This window comes from Rattus norvegicus, chromosome 10 (assembly GCF_021556685.1).
Source record: "Rattus norvegicus strain SHRSP/BbbUtx chromosome 10, alternate assembly SHRSP_T2T, whole genome shotgun sequence".
Lineage (NCBI taxonomy): Eukaryota > Metazoa > Chordata > Mammalia > Rodentia > Muridae > Rattus > Rattus norvegicus.
In genome coordinates this window covers 97,041,165-97,065,378 of record NC_141543.1, presented here as the reverse complement: position 1 = coordinate 97,065,378, position 24,214 = coordinate 97,041,165, and the positions used below count along the sequence as shown (strand labels likewise).

The following is a 24,214-nucleotide window of genomic DNA, read 5'->3' as shown; positions in this document are numbered from 1 at the left end:
GTGTGTGTGTGTATGTCTTTCTGTGGTTATAGATCAAGATGTGAAACCTCAGCTGTTTCCTCACTCTGAGATCATTGACTCTAGCCCTCAGAAATGGCAAGTCAAATTAAACACTTTCTTTTATAAAAAAAACAAAACAAAACAAAAAAAAACTCAGAGCCTGGTTTCTACCCACATTACTGTGCTGAAATTATTTTGATTAATGCCACTGATTGTTAAGTGATTTATTTTCTATTTTTATGCTTCACATTATGATTTCACATTGTTATGATTTTACATTGTTAAACCAATCCCTAACTCTTGATGGGGTGGGTCTTCCTTTATGACCACCCCAGAATCCTTGGTTTAAATGTATTACTGCCCCCCCACACACCTCAGTGGGTAGTTTAAAGTCTGTTACAGCTTTTTAAGTGATGATGGTTCTTGGGCTTAGATTTCTAGTCTAGACCTCAATCTTAAACTCTTGGGCATCATTTCCAACAACTCATGACCACTGTCTATGAAGCTGTGTCTGGTAGTGTAGGTCTGTTGTCCCAGCTACTCTGGGAGGCTAAGCCGGGAGGATTGTGACTTCAAGGTTCTTGGGCTAGCAAGTTTAATGCTAACTGACAACTAAATGAGACCCAACCTTAAGATAAAAAGTGGTCCAGGGCTGTAGCTAGAGCTGCGTGGCTTGACCTGCATGCAGGAGGCTCGAGGTTCAAATCCACCATCTGAGGGAAAAGTGAGTCATCTACTTGGATACTTAACAGGAATTATAAATTTAGAAAACTTCCCTAAGACTATTTTGCCTCCTTGAGAAGTGCGTTTCTTGATCACCATTTGCTTACACAGGTAGTAAAGTATTACTATGTATCCTATCTTCTAAGCCAAAAACATGGGACTTAGGACTTCTTCCTGCTTCATCCGAATAACTATTAGTCACAGTGTTCTAAGTTTTCTAAAGTCAGGGAATTATACATTACAGTGTAGCTAAGGATGACCCTAAACCTCTGAGCTTCCTGCCCCTTTCATGTGGTGCTAGGAAGCATACCCAGGGCATGCTGGGTAGGTACTCTACCAACTGAGCTGTATCCCGAGCCCCTGACACGGGTCTTACAGGACAATATCTGTTTAAAAACCAATCTAGAATCACTTTTGATTGGAATTCTCAGGGAGAGGACAGAGATCATCAGAGAACAATGAAAGAAACAAGGAAAACCCAGTTCCTAGAATGGTTATCACTTTCTATATACTTCATCAAATTTAGGTTCTCATATATAGGGAAAATACAAAAAGTAATGTCTTTAAATGAGAAAGATTTATAACATGCATGTAACTATGTCAACTCAGTTGAAGTTTTGTATTATTAAACTGTTGGCATTGAGAATGAGACATATTTGTTTTTAGATATATCAAAACTAGTTATTCTAATTACTTGAAATTTAAGAGTAACATTTCTAAGTGAACTTTTATTAATGAAATTTTGTAATGAAACTTTGCAAATGAAATTTCCAGTTCTATAATTTTATTATTAGTATCTTGGGAAATTATTCCATAAAACACTTTACATATAAATCCTAAATTATTTTAATGAATTCAAAAGTGTTGCAAAGACATTAGCCCACTGAATTTACTGACATTATGGTTACTTCAATTGGTTTTTTTGCTGATTTTTTTTTACACTTCTGAGAAATCTTAATCTGAAGTCTAATTCAGTTGAAAGCATCACTTATAAAAACTTTTTATGTATTAGCTCTTACTTGGGTTTTCTAATCTTAAGATTTATTAATTTACCAAGTAAGACTGGTTTATATAAAAACCAGACCTGTGTAATGGCAGAGCAACTCTAACTCAGTGTTTAGTTAAAGAAGCAAAGCAAAGCAAAGGAAAAAGAGTGCAGCCAGACAGCTAAGCAGGTGGAGGAACTTCCTGCCGAGCCTGATAGCCTGAGCCTGATCCCTAGGACAGACACACAGGGAAAGGAGAGAACAGACTCCTGTAGGCTGTCTCCTGATCTCCACGGGCATAATACAGCACATGTGCACCCTGTTATCTTGACAAAATAAATAAATAAAATGTAATAAAAACTACTCAAACATGGCAGTCTAGATTTTATCAGATGTTAAAAATGTTCAACTTAAATTATGAATTTTCAAAATTTAAGGCCCTCTGTAGAAGAGTTGGCTATGGGGAAAGAGAGAGATCTCACATAACTAGGGCACACAGTTTGCTATCTAACGGTCACATGTTGACATTGTGAATGTAAGCGTCCTCTAGCTTTTGAATTTACTTAAGAAGGACATTTAATATTGTTTATTAAAATAATAAACAACAGCGATTAAAAATACTGATGGAAATATTCCCTTGTAACTGTGCCAGTCAGCTAGGCAATGATCAAGATGACTAAGCAAGCCCAGGGCTGCATGACTCGGTGGGCTAACGCGATAGCATCCAGCTTCATGACATGCATCTTAGTCAGCTTAATAAAGAATTCATTGTTTCAGAAATGTGACGGACTCATACATGCTGTGATGTACTCATTTTATTTAATGAAAATTAAGCTTACTGCTTTGAACGCAGGAACTCAAAGCCAAGTTAACAGTCACAGGACCAGTTTTGCAAAACTTGTGCCAATAACCAGATAGCAGCCGTTTCACACTTGCCCTCCATCCTGGTGTTTGCCAAAGTAGCAATTCACTAAACAGAAAGTCTCTAAATGTCTTTATGTAATGAGAGTTAGTAAAGGACTAAGGAAAACAACATATATTGAGAAATGAAGTTTTAGTAAGTAACATGCAATCTCTTCAAGTAAAACTGTATGATTATAATTTAACAATAGGCAAGTTAGGGCCTTATCACTAATAATTTTTCACTAATTCCCTACAGATTGCCTGAAGTCCCCATGTGAGCATTCATATTGTGTATTTAACTCCTTGGTTCCCTTTTAATGCTCTATCATACAATGTAGTACTTCTACCTGTAAAAAACAACTATTTTTTCCTCTCTCAACAGTCTTTTGTCCTTTTGATGGCATAAAAGACTTACTTCACTGAGGTGGTCTAAAGAGATGTTTCATTGTATTTTTAGCATAATCCCCTGATAACGCAATGATGATTAAATAAAAAATAGAACTTTTCAAGTTATTATGAAACTGTCAGTAAAACAACTTCACAGAGCTAATTCAATTGACTATTTCTATAGACAGACTTTAAGGGCAGGCTAACAGTTCTGCATCCCACACTAGAATACAGCGTTATGACTATAAAAAGGAGTGTGAGTGCTGACACTAGCCAGGGAGCCTCTGCTGCCTTCTGCAAAGGGACCAGAATGGTGTTCTTAGGTGACTTCCTTCTCTCTACTGTTGGGCAGAGATTTTGGAAACATCAATTTTTGGTAGAACAGCTGGTCAGAACAGCTGTATTTAGAGAATGAAAACGGCTTTTCACTAATGAAGCCAATGTTCAAATATGTGACTTGATGATCAACCAAGATATTACCCTAATAACCTTTGTGTCAACAGTCAAAAGACAAACTACTCTTAGGACTCAACAATCCAGTTATTGTTAAGGTAAATTTGAAATGAACTCTACTCATAAACCATGCTCATAAACAACTTCTAACTTCTAAAAACTCTCAGAATACTCACCCATTTGCCTTTCTGTAAACAGACTATACAGTCCTTGAGACATAATACTCATTTTCAACTATAATAATATTCTTTAAATTGCTTATTGAAGTGTCTGGGGACCCTTCGGGACTTCCAAGACATGTTTGGGGTCCTTAAAACTGAATTTATTAATTTATTGTTATGACACTAAGAGGTTATTTTCCTTTTACCAGGTTAGTCTTTTTTTTTTTTACAACTATGTAGTAGAATTTTCTATACCCTTTTAACATGTAAAAAAGATCTTTTATTTTTAAGATGAATAAACACTTATTTTATTTAGTGAGCATGAGGTGTCTTTTTCCGTGCATGTATATATCTACACCATGTGTACTCCTGGTGTCTGCAAGAGCTCAGAAGAGGGTGTTGGACCCCTCACTGGAGTCAGGGATGGCGGGGAGCTACCACATGGGTGCTGGAAACAAACTTACTGCAAGAGCAGCGAGTGCCATGTTTCCACGAATCCACCTTCCCAGTCCTGAACAAACAGGTATTTTAATGACCTCTATTATTTTTAAAAACCTACTACTATATTTAAAAGCTGAAACTAGTGCTTGACATATTAGTTTATAATATGGTTAAAAAGCATCTCAAGTCATATAAATAAAAGCTTTTTAGAACCCTAAATAATGTAAGAGCATAGCGCTATGAGTATTCACAGTGAACATATTTCAGGCAGTTTTTATACTTTAAATCAATTAGTCAATACTATTAGTCATCACTGGATACACTATAGGTGCATAGTCAGTACATGCATCTCTTTTGCATTTTCAAATGTTTTTATTTCACAAATAAATTGTAACAAATTTCATATGAAGTCATTGCAAATACATAAATCCTTTATATACTCTTTTTTTCTTTTATTGGATTTTTTTTTTATTCACATTTCAAATGTTATTCCCTTTCCCAGTTTCCCAGACGTAAGTCCCCTATCCCATCCCCCTCCCCTCAGTACACACCTCTTTAAATACTCAGCATTATACAATATTAGAATTGTTACTAAGGGGAAAAAAACCACGTCTGGCTGGAGAGATGGCCTAGTGGATAAGAGGGTTTGCAGAGGACTGACTAGACTTCAGTTCTGAGCACCCACGTCGAGCAGCTCACAATCTCCAGTAACTTTAGCTTCAGGGGATCTGAAACCTTCTGTTGGCCTCAGTGAGCACCTGCACACATGTACACATACGTCCACACTCACTGATAAACACACAAAACCAAGCCTATTACACTGGGAATGTAGTTTAGTGGCACGTGTAAAGCTTTAGGTTCAGTTTCAGAGCAGCTAGACCAAAACAAAACAAAACAAAAGCTATTTCATCAAACAAGTAATACTTTAAAATATGATCATGTGCGTGCGCGCGCGCGCGCACACACACACACACACACACACACACACACACACACACACACACACACACGATGTGCCTCAGTGAGCAGGTGGAGGTAAGAGGAGAGCTTGTAGGAGTTAGTTCTCTTCATCCATCTGTGGTGCCAGGGATTAAACTCAGGTCTTCAGACCCGGGGTAAGTGTCTTTACCTGCTGAACCATCTCACTGGCCTCTAGAAATTAACCATATTGAAATCATCTTCAATCATTTTACTTTTTTGGGGAGTGACAAAGGTAATTTTAGTTCAACTGTAATTAGGAAAAACATTTCAAACTGAAATCTGATTGTAATTTATATGTTTGAAGATGGTGGATGTCAGGAAAACCATCTGATTATGAACCTACAGGAATGTGGAAAGTTTTAGATACAGTAATCCTAAGTTATACAGGATTGCTAAGAAGGTCTACGGTCTGTCCAAGTTGTTTGCTTTCTTTTCTCACCAATATTCTTTATTTCATATCAGAAATATGGATTCAATTTCTTTGTAAATAGTCATCAAGATTACATGTTACTTTTTTGAGCTTGATTATTTCCCAGAGCATGCTAATTTTGGAGTAATGAATTAGAGTATGCTAATTTTAGAAGGCCAAACTACTAAGTAAACACCCTGTCTCTTCTCGATCAATACACTCATCTGGAAAGCATGTTCTAATTGATTGCTCAGTGTAAATCTCTTGGGAAACAGAGACAGCCTGAAGACACCAAAACACTAACATAGCGACTTCACTAATGGGAAGGCACAGCTTGAGTGCTAATGCAGTCTTTTTGAAGGAGTATGAAATTAGTATCGTTAGAAACACTTTTTCTCAGACTTTGTAAAAAAAAATAGGTATACTTTGGAAAAAAAATCTATGGATGTACTTTAATTACTTGAATCTTCAGGCTGAAGCTAAATAATGAAAAAATATAGTAAGCAGCTAGTATAAGACAAACTGTAGAAGCAATAAATATACGCAGAGATTAGGAACCACACTAAGAGACTGACTATTGTTGGTGTGCCTGTGACAACACAGCGGTACAATCGGTCATCTTAGGTGTCCATCTGCTTGGCTATTACTGCAAAGCTGTGAGGAAACTGGTTTCCAGAACGGGCAGTAGGCATGAGTGTGTTCTTTCCCGTGTGAGTACTGCTGCTTAGGGAAGGGAAGCAAATCAATATAAAACAAGCCATGAAATAAATACCAGGAGCTACAGATCTCTGGGTATCAAAGGAATGCTATGTGTTAAAAGCTATCAGAGAAGGTTTGTTGGAACAGAGGCACAGAAAACAGGGACAATCTCCTCAGTGAGACGGTTCATGATGAAATGAAAGAAAAGACTATGTTCCTTTTAGAGGAGCCACAGAGAAGACAGTTCCCTATAATGGTTAATTTTCATGTTATCAACTTGAAGGGATTTAGGATCACCATGGAAACACACCTTTGTGCAGCATCCATGAAGACATTTCCAGAAAGACTTAACTGAGGCAAGAAGACCCACCCTGAATGTGGACAATACTGTCCTGTCCTCTGGGTTGGGGTCCTGGACTGAACACAAAGCAGAGTGTGAGTTTGAGCACTGACACTCCTGTCTCTGCTTCCTGACCAAGGATGAGTGTGATCAGCTGCCTTGTGCTCCTGCTCCACTCCTTCCTCACTGTGATGAACTACACCTTCCAACTGTGAGCTACAACAGCTCTCCTATCCTGAGATGCTGTGTATTCTGCCCCAAGAGGGAAGAAAGTAAGTAACAGAGTGCATAAGTGGGTCAAAGCGTGTCGGTCAGCTGTTGCCACAACTGTCTGAAACGCCAAGAAAATAAATGGATTCTATGTTACAAAACAGTACATTAAAAGTGAGAGAAATTTTATAGGAAAGTACAGATCAGGATGCAGTTCACCTCCAATGTGGTCAGGCCTGACATTGGTCAACAGTTACCTCTGAAACTCAGGAGCCTAAAGCTTTCCTCCACCCCCACTTGCTCTTCCCACTTGGCTTCTTTCGAAATTACAGCGTGTTTCTATAAGAACAATCCATTTGTGGAAATTACAGCGTGTTTCTATAAGAACAATCGATTTGTGGATCTATCCAGTGACATATTAAAGTAGATCAGTTCACTCCTTAAAAGGAAGATCAAGCTTGGGGATAGGAGAAAAATAACTTTTTTAAGAAACATTTCTGTCCATTTCCCCTGTACTCACACCCCGCCCCTCAGCCCTCGGTATTCTGACCTCTGAGATCCTGCTGTGTGCGAGCACCACTCATGCTCTGTCTTGGCATTCGAAGAGACGTCCTCAAAGGAGTATGTCTCTGCTCATCCAGGTAAGCAAGGTCCTCCAAGTGGGCAGAACTGGTGGCTGCCAAGACAGAAAGGATTTACTTACCATGTGTAAGTTTAGACAACTTTTTTTACTCAGTTGCTGTATGGCATACCACTGAATCAAAGCTTACATGAGCAGAAACCCCTCCCCAAACAATATATAATTCATTAATTTTATCTTTACAACACCAAATCTTTAAAAAAATTTAAAACTTCATTCCACCTGATTCTTTGAGCTAGAACACGACAGGTCTGTGGTTCTATAACATTAATAGAGAATATATATTTCCAATTCAAATAGATGAACAGAAACAAACTAGAAAAGTCTAAAATTATCATTAAGTTGTAGATAATGGTATACACAATTTAATATTTTAAAACAGGTGTTCAGTCTAATATAAAATGCTATTTTGCTTTTAAATGTCTGAGCCATGAAAATTACAATAGAAGAAATAAAAGGGAAATTTCTTGATGCTGCTGAAAGAAACAAATGTACTTCTTAAAATTAAGTGGGAAATAAAACATTGTTTATATGAATGTTTTAGCTTGAAAGAAATATCTGAGCATTGTTTTTTTCCATAAAATTATGGTTACCAACTTATCACTGAAGATTGGCATAAATACGTCAAAAGAGAAGAAAAAGAAAGCCCAAGGCTTATTATTTTTTTTTTTAATGACTGTGGGGCCTCATATGTTTTTCCACAAAATTCCTACACATTACTTTTTTTGTAAGAAATTCTATTACATGTGAGGTTTACAGAAGATGGTGTGCTATAGTTAGTTTCTTGTCAGCTCGACACAAGCTAGAGTTATTTTGGGAAGAGAAACCTCAATTGAGAAAATTCCCTTATTAGATTGCCTAGAGGCAAACCTGTGAGCATTTCCTTATTAATAATTAATGTGGGAGGACCCAGCCCATTGTGGGTACCACCCCTGGGCAGGTGGTCCTGGGTGGTGCATAAGGAAATAAACTGAGTAGGCTATGAAGAACAAACCAGCGAGCAATGTTTCTCCATGATTCCTGCTCTGACTTTGGAAGGTGTGACCTGAGCGTTGTTTAGATGAAATAAAATCTCTCCTCCTCTAGCTGCTTTTGCTTATGGTGCTTTACTATAGCAATGGAAACCCAACTAAGACAGATGATATGGTAGTTTGCCTAGAAAACTTTACAAGCCACTTTTGTTACCACTATTACATATCACCTTATAAAGAACAAAAGAAGAAGCAAAAAGGGGGTAGAGAAAACAGCCTGGAATCCTCCTAGCTTAGGGAAACAAGTCCACAGACAGAAAGTACAGTAGATCACAGGTAAGATGTCAGTGACTGAACTTTGGAAACAGTACTTACTGATCTGTTCATTAATTTATTCACTCAGTAAGTACAACAAAAGTGGCAGTAAAAATGCCAACACTGTTTCTTAATAGTACTTTTGCCATGCTTCTTTCTCTTCGAGATAAAGTCTCACTGTGTAGCCTGGAGTTGTAGACAAAATGGGTGGTAGTGGGAGCATCTTCATAGAAGGAGGGGAAAGAAGGGAGGAGAGATGGGAGAGAAGGGAAAAGGAGATAACATTTGAAATGTGAATACATAAAATAGCTAATAAAAACTTTAAGTAGTATTTTTATGCATTAGTAGCAAAAATTCTAAATAAAAAAGTAATTAAAAAATCAATCTCATTTGTCATAGGTTCAAAGAAAAAAAGAAAAAAAAAACAAATGAAGTATTTAAGAATAAATTTTATACCCAAAGTAAAGGAGCTCTATAATAAAAACTATAAAGGAATTAAAAATGAAAGATTAAAAAGACCCCAAAATTGGAATGATATCCTGTGCTCATACACTATAAGAACTGATATTGTTAAAATGTCCACGCTATTAAAATAATCCACAGACTCATTGAACACCTGTTAAAATTCGTCACGGAACACATACTATTATCCGACTTCAGATCCCCTCAAGCTGCAGTAATCAGTGCTGCATTTGGTATTGATGTGGACAAGCATCAGTCAGAGGAGCAGAATAAAGACTGAAACCCACGCTTTACAACCAACTCATTTTTAGCACAAGTGCCAAGAATACACACCAGGGAGGGGAAGCTTCTTCAGTAAGTGCTGCTAGGAAGCTGGATGTGCACCAGCACAGAAAATACTCATCATTCACCATATGAGAGAAAACAAGTCAAGGTTCTCAACTATGAAATCAGTTAAAAACAACCCTGAATGCCACAAGAATGGAGAAGAGTTTTTGGATAAAACTCAAAAGCACAAGGAGACAGATTTATCAAACTCTTCCTGTCACTGGCAGCTTCTCCATTTCTAAGTAATCCTCTGAGAAAACCTCTTGTCATAGTGTGTCAGACTTTGCTCTTCTTTGACAAAATGTGCTCTGGTTACATTTTCTCTGCTTCTCTGACTGATCTCCAGTCAGATCATGAGGCCAGGCTGGCCTCCCTTTACTAAATGGCTGAGGATGGTTTTGAGCTCCTGATCTTTTTGCCTCCCCTTCTCAAGTGCTGGAATTTATAGGCATGTGTCTCCAGACCAGCTTATGTAGTACACTGTTTAGATAAAGTGGTAACACCTAATTTATTTTGGATCATCCTATCTCTTCAGACAATAAAATGAGTGTCATGAACATAATGCTCAGAGTACCTCTGACTTTCTATCTGCTGACTGTCCTCAACCACATCCCCATTTTGTCTTAATAATTAACAGACACTACTGAAGGAATATGCTTGGCCTGGTGATGTACAGGAGATTTTCTTTCAGATAACGTTGATGCTGCTTTTACTTTCTCTTTAAATTTAATACAGTCTATCATACTATGTAAATTACTTATTATGTTTATTTTTTCCAATTAGAATGCAAGCTTCATGGTGAGAGAATCTTTGTTTTGATAACTGATGCTAAGTACTTTACGGTACCTGATACATAGTTCATGCCTAATAAATACCTACACAATGACTGCATATTATACAAGAGGGTGTGTGTGTGTGTGTGTGTGTGTGTGTGTGTGTGTGTGTTGGACAAGGCAGTCCACTACTCCACATGTGCCTAGGGCCACAAACCAGCCCATGTATGCACCTGGTTTTTGGCTTAGTCACTGGGAGCTCTGAGGGGCCCCAGTTAGTTGACACTGTTGTTCTTACTATGGGGTTACGATCCCCTTCAGCTCTTTTACTCCTTCTTCTAACTCTTCCAAACTTTTAAGTACAAGGAAACAATTCTAAAGCCAATAAAGCCTGACATTAAAAAAAAATCTTGTTTTTATTTAGAGGAAGAGGGACTAGGAAAATGAAAAAAAAAGTTATATATTTTATTAGACTGAAATAGCTGAAGACTATATACCTATAAAGCATTTGACAAAAGCATTATTTAAAAAAGTAAATATAGTTTAAATATATCAAATTTGGGCAGAGAAAAAAAATGCAGCAAACATTTGGTACAGAACATTTCAGAAACAACTCCATACAGGTTTTAGAAGCTCATTTAGTTATTTCTTTTCATGTCAGTTGCCACGAATGGAGCCAACACTTGCTGTGCCTCAGCAGGGAGGCTGGAAGGGCACTTATGTTTGCTACTTTAGGGCAGAAAGTCACCTTTCCTATATTTATACAAATGAAGTCATTATTCTGACTGCTGAAAAGCCCTTTTTGACTTTCTATAAAATATGCATTATAGTTTCCAATTAGATTAATTTACATCCCCTTGGTTCCCAATCTGCATTTACCTGATTAAGATCTTTCCTTAGAAAACTGTGCCGCTCCAAGTACGAACAAGTGGATAGAAGGAAATTATACTTTTAACGGAGTTTGACTCTCTATTTTCCAACAGAACCCTCTTTCCCACACAAAGCACTGATGACAGCTGCTGCAAACACTTCCTGCTTACCACATACCTCCAAACCACTGCCAATTTCATTTCAGGACACCAAAGATGACCATAGACAGCCGGCTGATAATTCCAGCTGTGCAACCACAAATCCAAATCTATTTCCTTCTAACACACAAGCTTAAAAACAAACAAACATACAATAGCAATTCAAATTATCCATGCCATAAAGCTCAAGAGTTTAAAATTTTCATTGTATAGAATTTTAATTTAAAGATATATGAAATCTAATTTCTATTTAGAAAATTACTTCAGCTATAGACTGTTACCAGTTTCCCTCAGTCATCTCGCCAGTCAAGAGGAAAGTGCTCTCCCTCTAAGCTATATCCTGAATTCACAAGCTGAATGTACACCAGGTACCAAACTTAAATCAGGATCAGACAAACCATCTAAACAGTCCCGTAACTCCTAAAGAAATAGAAGCAGTCATTAAAAGTCTCCCAACTTAAAAAAAAAAAAAAAAAAACAAACCACAGGACCAGATGGGTTTAGTGCAGAATTCTAAAAGACCTTCAAAGAAGACCTAATATCAACACTGTCCAAACTACTCCACAACATAGAAATAGAAGGAGCACTACCCAATTCATTCTTTGAAGCCACAATTACTCTTATACCTAAACCACACAAAGACCCTACAAAGAAAGAGAACTTCAGACCAAATTCCCTCATGAATATTGATGCAAAAATACTCAATAAAATTCTAGCAAACCAAATCCAAGAACACATCAAAACAATTATTCACCATGATCAAGTAGGCTTCATCCCAGGGATGCAAGGATGGTTCAATATATGGAAACCCGTCAAAGTAATTCACTATATAAACAAACTCAAAGGGGAGAAAAACCCCACATGATCATCTCATTAGATGCTGAGAAAGCATTTGACACAATTCAACACCCCTTCATGTTAAAAGTCTTGGAAAGATCAGGAATTCAAGGCCCATACCTAAACATAGTAAAAGCAATATACAGCAAACCAGTAGCCAACACCAAACTAAATGGAGAAAAACTTGAAGCTATTCTACTAAAATCAGGGACTAGACAAGGATGCTTACTCTCTCCCTACTTATTCAATACAGTATTCGAAGTCCTAGCCAGAGCAATCAGACAACAAAAGAAGGTAAAAAGGATACAAATTGGAAAGAAGTCAAAATATCACTATTTGCAGATGATATGATAGTATACTTAAGTGACCCCAAAAATTCCACCAGAGAACTCCTAAACCAGATAAACAACTTTAGCAAAGTGGCTGGATATAAAATTAACTCAAGTGCTCGCTTTGGCAGCACATATACTAAAATTGGAACAATACAGAGAAGATTAGCATGGCCCCTATGCAAGGATGACACACAAATTTGTGAAGCGTTCAATCAGAGAAAGGACTGCAAGAGCTTGAAGGGGCTCGAGACCCCATATGAACAACAATGCCAACCAACCAGAGCTTCCAGGGACTAAGCCACTACCCAAAGACTAAACATGGACTGACCCTGGGCTCCAACCTCATAGGTAGCAATGAATAGCCTAGTAAGGGCACCAGTGGAAGGGGAAGCCCTTGGTCCTGCCAAGACTGAACCCCCAATGAACGTGATTGTTGTGGGGAGGGCAGTAATGGGGGGAGGATGGGGAGGGGAACACCCATATAGAAGGGGAGGGGGAGGGGCTAGGGGGATGTTGGCCCGGAAACCAGGAAAGGGAATAACAATCAAAATGTAAATAAGAAATACTCAAGTTAATAAAGATAAAAAAAATTAACTCAAACAAATTAGTAGCCTTCCTCTACTCAAAGGATAAACAGGCTGAGGAAAAAAATTAGGGAAATGACACCCTTCACAATAGTCATAAATAATATAAAATACCTCAGTGTGACTTTAACCAAGCAAGTGAAAGATCTGTATGACAAGAACTTCAAGTCTCTGAAGAAAAAAATTAGAGATCCCAGAAGATGGAAAGATCTCCCATGCTCATGGATTGGCAGGATTAATATTGCAAAAATGGCCATCTTGCCAAAAGCAATCTATAGATTCAATGCAATCCCATCAAAATTCCAACTCAATTCTTCATAGAGTTAGAAAGAGCAATTTGGAAATTAATTTGGAATAACAAAAAACAAAACAAAACAAAAAACACCCAAAAAACAACAATAACAACAAAAAAAACCCCAAAACAACAATAACAACAACAAAAAACAAACAAACCCAGGATATCGAAAACTATTCTCAATAAAAGAACTTCTGGGGGAATCACCATCCCTGACCTTGAGCTATATTACAGAGCAATCATTACAAAAACTGCATGGTATTGGTACAGAGATAGATAGTTAGCTCAATGGAATAAAATCGAAGACCCCAAAATGAACCCACACATCTATGGTCACTTGATCTTTGATAAAAGCTAAAACCATCCAGGAAAAGAAGACAGCATTTTTGACAAATGGTGCTGGTTCAACTGGAGGTCAGCATGTAGAAGATGCACTTCCAAGCGATGGGACTAGAGGCATGTGCCATCATGGGAGCTTAGGCAAAAAGAAGGCAATTCTCTTCCCAAAGGAGGTAGAAATAGATAACATAGCAAGACTTATTTTAGACATTATTTCTGCAGGATTTTAAAAGGAATATAAATGGTATTTTAACACTGTTGAATTATATGATCTCTTCATACTAAGAATAAAAAAGAAGGAAGTTTAAAAGTTGGATTGAAACAAAGCCTTTTATTAGAAACATCCATCCCTCCTCCTTTATATAACTCCGGGGCTCCTACGGTTAAGACAGCTTGTTGCACATGGGCAACAAGAAGAGGAAATAGAGGAGGGACACATATTATATGTTTTCTCTTGTATGCAGACTCTTGATTAAAATACTTTACATGAAAGCAAAAGGGAGGTCATTTCTGGAGATCACAGGCAACAGCTGTGAAATGGGGGACATGGGAGGGTAACGAGGAACAAGTATGAGCAAATACAACTACACATGAAAATAATGGACAGTATTTTTTGTATGTCAACTAAACATATTGGTAAAACATAAAAGAATGTGATTTTTTTCCTATTTCATACTTGAAAAGTTTATATATTTATTTATTTATTCATTCATTCACTCATTTATTTGGTTTTATGAAACAAAGTTTCTCTGTGAAGCTCTGGCTGTCCAGAATTGGCTCTGTAAACCTGGTTAGTCTCGAACTCAGACATCCACCTGTCCTGCTTCCCAAGTGCTGGGATTAGAGACATATATCACAACAATTGGCTTCTCTGTTATTTTTGATTAACAAAGAGATTTACCTTCTTCAGTTTGGAGAACCATTTCTCTGTACACAGTACAGAGTATATGAAAATACGTATGTATATAGACAGAGTTAAAAGCAGAGATGGAACTCTCCTGGACTAAGAAACTAACAAAATAGGTTTAGTTTTACTGTCATTTAAAGTACCGGATTTCTGTGGCTTCATCAGATTCTTTTTTTTTTTTTTAATTTTTTATTAACTTGAGTATTTCTTATATACATTTCGAGTGTTATTCCCTTTCCCGGTTTCCGGGCAAACATCCCCCTCCCCCTTCCCCTTCCTTATGGGTGTTCCCCTCCCAACCCTCCCCCCATTCCCGCCCTCCCCCCATAGACTAGTTCACTGGGGGTTCAGTCTTAGCAGGACCCAGGGCTTCCCCTTCCACTGGTGCTCTTACTAGGATATTCATTGCTACCTATGGGGTCAGAGTCCAGGGTCAGTCCATGTATAGTCTTTAGGTAGTGGCTTAGTCCCTGGAAGCTCTGGTTGCTTGGCATTGTTGTACTTTTGGGGTCTCGAGCCCCTTCAAGCTCTTCCAGTTCTTTCTCTGATTCCTTCAACAGGGGACCTATTCTCAGTTCAGTGGTTTGCTGCTGGCATTCGCCTCTGTATTTGCTGTATTCTGGCTGTGTCTCTCAGGAGCGATCTACATCCGGCTCCTGTCGGTCTGCACTTCTTTGCTTCATCCATCTTGTCTAATTGGATGGCTGTATATGTATGGGCCACATGTGGGGCAGGCTCTGAATGGGAGTTCCTTCAGTCTCTGTTTTAATCTTTGCCTCTCTCTTCCCTGCCAAGGGTATTCTTGTTCCCCTTTTAGAGAAGGAGTGAAGCATTCACATTTTGATCATCCGTCTTGAGTTTCGTTTGTTCTAGGGATCTAGGGTAATTCAAGCATTTGGGCTAATAGCCACTTATCAATGAGTGCATACCATGTATGTCTTTCTGTGATTGGGTTAGCTCACTCAGGATGATATTTTCCAGTTCCAACCATTTGCCTACGAATTTCATAAACTCGTTGTTTTTGATAGCTGAGTAATATTCCATTGTGTAGATGTACCACATTTTCTGTACCCATTCCTCTGTTGAAGGGCATCTGGGTTCTTTCCAGCTTCTGGCTATTATAAATAAGGCTGCGATGAACATAGTGGAGCACGTGTCTCTTTTATATGTTGAGGCATCTTTTGGGTATATGCCCAAGAGAGGTATAGCTGGATCCTCAGGCAGTTCAATGTCCAATTTTCTGAGGAACCTCCAGACTGATTTCCAGAATGGTTGTACCAGTCTGCAATCCCACCAACAATGGAGGAGTGTTCCTCTTTCTCCACATCCTCGCCAGCATCTGCTGTCACCTGAGTTTTTGATCTTAGCCATTCTCACTGGTGTGAGGTGAAATCTCAGGGTTGTTTTGATTTGCATTTCCCTTATGACTAAAGATGTTGAACATTTCTTTAGGTGTTTCTCAGCCATTCGGCATTCCTCAGCTGTGAATTCTTTGTTTAGCTCTGAACCCCATTTTTTAATAGGGTTATTTGTTTCCCTGCGGTCTAACTTCTTGAGTTCTTTGTATATGTTGGATATAAGGCCTCTATCTGTTGTAGGATTGGTAAAGATCTTTTCCCAATCTGTTGGTTGCCGTTTTGTCCTAACCACAGTGTCCTTTGCCTTACAGAAGCTTTGCAGTTTTATGAGATCCCATTTGTCGATTCTTGATCTTAGAGCATAAGCCATTGGTGTTTTGTTCAGGAAATTTTTTCCAGTGCCCATGTGTTCCAGATGCTGCCCTAGTTTTTCTTCTATTAGTTTGAGTGTATCTGGTTTGATGTGGAGGTCCTTGATCCACTTGGACTTAAGCTTTGTACAGGGTGATAAGCATGGATCGATCTGCATTCTTCTACATGTTGCCCTCCAGTTGAACCAGCACCATTTGCTGAAAATGCTATCCTTTTTCTATTGGATGGTTTTGGCTCCTTTGTCAAAAATCAAGTGACCATAGGTGTGTGGGTTCATTTCTGGGTCTTCAATTCTATTCCATTGGTCTATCTGTCTGTCTCTGTACCAATACCATGCAGTTTTTATCACTATTGCTCTGTAATACTGCTTGAGTTCAGGGATAGTGATTCCCCCTGAAGTCCTTTTATTGTTGAGGATAGCTTTAGCTATCCTGGGTTTTTTGTTATTCCAGATGAATTTGCAAATTGTTCTGTCTAACTCTTTGAAGAATTGGATTGGTATTTTGATGGGGATTGCATTGAATCTGTAGATTGCTTTTGGTAAAATGGCCATTTTTACTATATTAATCCTGCCAATTCATGAGCATGGGAGATCTTTCCATCTTCTGAGGTCTTCAATTTCTTTCCTCAGTGTCTTGAAGTTCTTATTGTACAGATCTTTTACTTGCTTGGTTAAAGTAACACCGAGGTACTTTATATTATTTGGGTCTATTATGAAGGGTGTCGTTTCCCTAATTTCTCTCTCGGCTTGTTTCTCTTTTGTGTAGAGGAAGGCTACTGATTTATTTGAGTTAATTTTATACCCAGCCACGTTGCTGAAGTTGTTTATCAGCTTTAGTAGTTCTCTGGTGGAACTTTTGGGATCACTTAAATATACTATCATATCATCTGCAAATAGTGATATTTTGACCTCTTCTTTTCCGATCTGTATCCCCTTGATCTCCTTTTGTTGTCTGATTGCTCTGGCTAGAACTTCAAGAACTATATTGAATAAGTAGGGAGAGAGTGGGCAGCCTTGTCTAGTCCCTGATTTTAGTGGGATTGCTTCAAGTTTCTCTCCATTTAGTTTAATGTTAGCAACTGGTTTGCTGTATATGGCTTTTACTATGTTTAGGTATGGGCCTTGAATTCCTATTCTTTCCAGGACTTTTATCATGAAGGGGTGTTGAATTTTGTCAAATGCTTTCTCAGCATCTAATGAAATAATCATGTGGTTCTGTTCTTTCAGTTTGTTTATATAATGGATCACGTTGATGGTTTTCCGTATATTAAACCATCCCTGCATGCCTGGGATGAAGCCTACTTGATCATGGTGGATGATTGTTTTGATGTGCTCTTGAATTCGGTTTGCCAGAATTTTATTGAGTATTTTTGCGTCAATATTCATAAGGGAAATTGGTCTGAAGTTCTCTTTCTTTGTTGGGTCTTTGTGTGGTTTAGGTATAAGAGTAATTGTGGCTTCGTAGAAGGAATTCGGTAGGGCTCCATCTGTTTCAATTTTGTGGAATAGTTTGGATAATATTGGTATGAGGTCTTCTATGAAGGCTTGATAGAATTCTGCACTAAACCCGTCTGGACCTGGGCTCTTTTTGGTTGGGAGACCTTTAATGACTGCTTCTATTTCCTTAGGAGTTATGGGGTTGTTTAACTGGTTTATCTGTTCCTGATTTAACTTCGATACCTGGTATCTGTCTAGGAAATTGTCCATTTCCTGAAGATTTTCAAGTTTTGTTGAATATAGGCTTTTATAGTAAGATCTGATGATTTTTTGAATTTCCTCTGAATCTGTAGTTATGTCTCCCTTTTCATTTCTGATTTTGTTAATTTGGACGCACTCTCTGTGTCCTCTCGTTAGTCTGGCTAAGGGTTTATCTATCTTGTTGATTTTCTCAAAGAACCAACTTTTGGTTCTGTTGATTCTTTCTATGGTCCTTTTTGTTTCTACTTGGTTGATTTCAGCTCTGAGTTTGATTATTTCCTGCCTTCTACTCCTCCTGGGTGTATTTGCTTCTTTTTGTTCTAGAGCTTTTAGGTGTGCTGTCAAGCTGCTGACATATGCTCTTTCCTGTTTCTTTCTGCAGGCACTCAGCGCTATGAGTTTTCCTCTTAGCATAGCTTTCATTGTGTCCCATAAGTTTGGGTATGTTGTATCTTCATTTTCATTAAATTCTAAAAAGTTTTTAATTTCTTTATTTCTTCCTTGACCAGGTTATCATTGAGTAGAGCATTGTTCAATTTCCACGTATATGTGGGCATTCTTCCCTTATTGTTATTGAAGACCAGTTTTAGGCCGTGGTGGTCCGATAGCACGCATGGGATTATGTCTATCTTTCTGTACCTGTTGAGGCCCGTTTTTTGACCAATTATATGTCAATTTTGGAGAAAGTACCATGAGGAGCTGAGAAGAAGGTATATCCTTTTGCTTTAGGATAGAATGTTCTATAAATATCCGTTGAGTCCATTTGGCTCATGACTTCTCTTAGTCTGTCGACATCACTGTTTAATTTCTGTTTCCATGATCTGTCCATTGATGAGAGTGGGGTGTTGAAATCTCCCACTATTATTGTGTGAGGTGCAATGTGTGTTTTGAGCTTTAGTAAGGTTTCTTTTCGTATGTAGGTGCCCTTGTATTTGGGGCATAGATATTTAGGATTGAGAGTTCATCTTGGTGGATTTTTCCTTTGATGAATATGAAGTGTCCTTCCTTATCTTTTTTGATGACTTTTAGTTGGAAATTGATTTTATTTGATATTAGAATGGCTACTCCAGCTTGCTTCTTCTGACCATTTGCTTGGAAAGTTGTTTTCCAGCCTTTCACTCTGAGGTAGTGTCTGTCTTTGTGTCTGAGGTGTGTTTCCTGTAGGCAGCAGAATGCAGGGTCCTCATTGCGTATCCAGTTTGTTAATCTATGTCTTTTTATTGGGGAGTTGAGGCCATTGATATTGAGAGATATTAAGGAATAGTGATTATTGCTTCCTGTTATATTCATATTTGGATGTGAGGTTATGTTTGTGTTCTTTTCTTCTCTTTGTTTTGTTGCCAAGACGATTAGTTTCTTGCTTTTTCTAGGGTATAGCTTGCCTCCTTATGTTGGGCTTTACCATTTATTATCCTTTGTAGTGCTGGATTTGTAGAAAGATATTGTGTAAATTTGGTTTTGTCATGGAATATCTTGGTTTCTCCATCAATGTTAATTGAGAGTTTTGCTGGATACAGTAACCTGGGCTGGCATTTGTGTTCTCTTAGGGTCTGTATGACATCAGTCCAGGATCTTCTGGCCTTCATAGTTTCTGGCGAGAAGTCTGGTGTGATTCTGATAGGTCTCCCTTTATATGTTACTTGACCTTTTTCCCTTACTGCTTTTAATATTCTTTCTTTATTTTGTGCGTTTGGTGTTTTGACTATTATGTGACGGGAGGTGTTTCTTTTCTGGTCCAATCTATTTGGAGTTCTGTAGGCTTCTTGTATGCCCATGGGTATCTCTTTTTTTAGGTCAGGGAAGTTTTCTTCTATGATTTTGTTGAAGATATTTCCTGGTCCTTTGAGCTGGGAGTCTTCACTCTCTTCTATACCTATTATCCTTAGGTTTGATCTTCTCATTGAGTCCTCGATTTCCTGTATGTTTTGGACCAGTAGCTTTTTCTGCTTTACATTATCTTTGACAGTTGAGTCAATGATTTCTATGGAATCTTCTGCTCCTGAGATTCTCTCTTCCATCTCTTGTATTCTGTTGGTGAAGCTTGTATCTACAGCTCCTTGTCTCTTCTTTTGGTTTTCTATATCCAGGGTTGTTTCCATGTGTTCTTTCTTGATTGCTTCTATTTCCATTTTTAATTCCTTCAACTGTTTGATTGTGTTTTCCTGGAATTCTTTCAGGGATTTTTGTGTCTCCTCTCTATGGGCTTCTACTTGTTTATTTATGTTTTCCTGGAATTCTTTCAGGGATTTTTGTGTCTCCTCTCTATGGGCTTCTACTTGTTTATTTATGTTTTCCTGGAATTCTTTCAGGGATTTTTGCGATTCTTTCAGGCATTTTTGCGATTCCTCTCTGTAGGCTTCTACTTGTTCTCTAAGGGAGTTCTTGATGTCTTTCTTGAAGTCCTCCAGCATCATGATCAAATATGATTTTGAAAATAGATCTTGCTTTTCTGGTGTGTTTGGATATTCCATGTTTGTTTTGATGGGAGAATTGGGCTCCGATGGTGCCATGTAGTCTTGGTTTCTGTTGCTTGGGTTCCTGCGCTTGCCTCTGGCCATCAGATTATCTCTAGTGTTACTTTGTTCTGCTATTTCTGACAGTGGCTAGACTGTCCTACAAGCCTGTGTGTCAGGAGTGCTGTAGACCTGTTTTCCTCTCTTTCAGTCAGTTATGGGGACAGAGTGTTCTGCTTTCGGGCGTGTAGTTTTTCCTCTCTACAGGTCTTCAGCTGTTCCTGTGGGCCTGTGTCTTGAGTTCACCAGGCAGCTTTCTTGCAGCAGAAAATTTGGTCTTACCTGTGGTCCCGAGGCTCAGGTTCGCTCGTGGGGTGCTGCCCACGGGCTCTCTGCAGCGGCAGCAACCAGGAAGACCTGTGCCGCCCCTTCCGGGAGCTTCAGTGCACCAGCGTTCCAGATGGTCTTTGGCTTTTTCCTCTGGCGTCCGAGATGTGTGTGCAGGGAGCAGTCTCTTCTGGTTTCCCAGGCTTGTCTGCCTCTCTGAAGGTTTAGCTCTCCCTCCCACGGGATTTGGGTGCAGAGAACTGTTTATCCGGTCTGTTTTATTCAGGTTCCAGAGGTGTCTCAGGCAGGGGTCCTGCCGCTCCTGGGCCCTCCCCCACGGGAGCCCAGAGGCCTTATACAGTTTCCTCTTGGGCCAGGGATGTGGGCAGGGGTGAGCAGAGTTGGTGGTCTCTTCCGCTCTGCAGCCTCAGGAGTGCCCACCTGACCAGGCGGTTGGGTCTCTCTCTCACCGGGTCTGCTTCATCAGATTCTTATACATTATATACAGCAGGGTAATTCCCTATGAAAGTAACTTTGTTTCCTTACATTTGGAAACAATTTAAATTTACAGTTCATGAACTTTTAAAAATAAATGACTCATTTGTCAAAGCTTACTTTCCTGTCTCTGTGGGAACAGACTAAAACCATGGTTTCCAGATATGGAAAACAATGTAAAACAAAATATTCTCTAACTTCTGATTTGCTCTCTAGATAACAGTAAACCTGTTTGTAATATGCCCAACACTGATCCTCTGATCCTAAGAATTCCCTGATTTATCTTATTTTTATGAACTTTTTGTATCTTGTTCAACAGTCATACAGACTATTCCAGCAATGTAAAATCATATTCTTCTCATCAACCCATCCGACCTCTAATGGTACATTCTTGTTTTCTTTTTTCTCTAATTGTTTATATTAAATTATTGAGTGATTTATTATGTGTGTTCACATGCATGCTAATCATGTGGTGGTTAGAGAATAACTTGTGGCAGTTTTTTTTTTTCCTTTTACCAAGTGAGTCCTATGACTCTAACTAGGCAAGCCTAATGCCTATAGCAGCTGAGCCATCTCACGTGGCCTTCATTTCCCTTTAAGATTTTTGATCAGCGCTCCCTCAGAAGCTAATGAGCTCTACCACCTAGAAAGACTAATGTTACAAATGACACAGCTGTGACCTCCTGGCATAATGATTAAGGATAATATAATTTTCTTTTTGTTTTAATATGGGGAGAAGGAGAAAAAGGGAGGGGAAACACAAAGTACATAGAGGAAAAATATTCTCCCAACCTTGAGTTAAATAAAACAAACTAAATGACGTAGAGGAACTAGTGTTATCCTATGTAATATAAATAGCAAACTTCCAATTGAAATGATTAAAAATTATCAGCAAGACCACTGTCCACTAAAATCTTTGGTAGACTTCAATAAAATTCTAACTTTTGTGCTTTAAATATATCAATAAGGAACAAAGAGAGGTGCAGCAAAGAGGGAAAAATATTTGCAAACACACATGTGACACAGTTTCAGTCAGGAAAAAATATAAACTATCTGAGTAGAAATTTCAATAATGAAAATGTGTAAGTACTAGTTTAACAAGTTCAGTATTATTATGCATTAGCATAGTACAAACTAAAGCCACAATCAAATATCACCTCCCAGTCATTAATTAAAATCATAAAAGTAAAACAAATGACAATTGTGGAAGGGATATAGAGAAACAGAAACCATAGTACTTGCTAGTTAGGAATATAAAATGGCACAGGCACTTCGTATACTTCATAAAATCCTGTGGCAGGTGCTTAAAAAGTTAAATATAAAATCTAATGTAGAATGGCTAGTACAGTCCTAAGTATCCACCTAAGAGAAATGAAAACATGTCTACAAACTGATATATACATGGTCAAAGCAGCACCATTAGCTACAGAAATAAACTGACTGCTTATCAACCAATAAGCAAGACTTCTCACGGAGCTCTTCTTCTTCTTCATATATCTTCTGAGTGTAACTGCTAGGTTTTAGGTAATCTACATTAAACTTCAACAGGACCAGTATATGACATGCCCATCGTGGGCTAAACTTCACAGTATCAGTGTGTAACCTGCCCCATCACCATGTGCACTGATTTTAGTTCCAGCACATCCTCATCAATGTCATTCCTTCTAATTGTAGGACTATGATTTTAAGTGGTATTTTATGATTATGGATGGTGAAGGATCTCATAATTCACCCTACTTAGTGAGCCTAGATGGTGGAAGTAGATACAAAACTTCAGTGTCAGAAATGTAAATTTATCATTCAGGACAACAGGAGTAACCAGAAGACAAACATATTCCTATTCCCTGAAAACCAACTTCCACAGAACAACCTGAAGAGGGCTGGGTGAAATATGCAATCCTCTACACACAAGGATCAACATATGTAGAGGACCCCAAGAGAGAACATTTGCTGTCACTATATAAATGTGAAGAATCTTCTAGATGATCCATTCCTTCACCATCATACCTGATAACAGATGTTGATCATGTCCCAGAGATCAGAACCAAAAGAGCAGGTAGGAAAGGGAAATGAGCGGCAAGAAGCCAGCACCAACATATGGGATCATTTCATTTTTGGTTTACAATAGGGCCTTGTATATGCACCTCATGCTGGTCTGGACTTACTACGTAGCTGACATTGGCCTTCAATTCCTGACCGTTTTGTCTCCACCTCCAGCATGTTAGAACTACAAATGGGTAACATCATACCTGGCTGCATAACAAATAATTATTCCTGGGAAGTAAGTCTAATGACAATAAATATTTTATTATCCCACATCATGAAATATATCTGTCCAGACATTCATTTGGAGAGTCAGAAAGGCAAATACAATTTTTATTTTGTAGTTTGGGCAAAGTGAAAATGAGGCTACATCTTGAAAATTTCAAGATGGCTATTCTTTAAAACTCCTGTTTGAATAATTAAATGGCAAAACAGCTGTATCAAAAACATCCCTGACGTCACTGCTGAGTAGCTGCTGAAGAAAAGTGACTCAGTGTTTCAGTTACTTATCCTTCTGTATCATTCTTCTATGACTGATCCTGCTAGTGGCATTTGTACTGGGAAACAAAGGTGCCTGGTCTATACGATGAGAGCAAGAGTTCTGTGAGAATACTGAACTGGGAGAAAAGCTGGGTTTCTTGCCTGCTTGTTTGTTATAACTCAAACAATGGATGGTGACTTCTGATATACAGACTGCACCAACACATGCTTCAATTAAATAATGGTTATTAAAACTCAAGTTCTAAAAAGCTAAGACCTCAAACTAAATTCTTTTTTTTTGTTGGAGTAGCGGGCATTGAACTCAGTATCTTGTGTATGCCATGGAAATGCTATAACTGAGTTACATACCCAGTCCTTAAAATTTTTACAAATGAGACTAACTGATTTATATACTTTATCGGTCATCTCTCTGATTTCATATGAGATTCAGTATATTATGGAAAGTGAGTTAGGAAAGCACTTG

At 38.3% G+C, this 24,214-nt stretch overlaps 1 protein-coding gene and 1 non-coding gene across 8 annotated transcripts in view; one reads left to right on the top strand and one right to left on the bottom strand.

The window, feature by feature from the left end:
• The window catches only part of Tanc2 (tetratricopeptide repeat, ankyrin repeat and coiled-coil containing 2), a 319,000-nt gene that overhangs the window by 109,639 nt on the left and 185,147 nt on the right, over positions 1-24,214 (bottom strand). For all 7 annotated transcript variants that reach the window (NM_001440252.1, XM_087572417.1, XM_087572418.1 and 4 more), the window contains 1 exon segment: positions 7,244-7,369. In NM_001440252.1, the coding sequence (NP_001427181.1) occupies positions 7,244-7,369 (126 nt within the window).
• On the top strand, positions 12,491-12,597 carry LOC120095351 (U6 spliceosomal RNA). Its single transcript, XR_015632526.1, has one exon. It is a non-coding gene; the product is annotated as a U6 spliceosomal RNA (small nuclear RNA).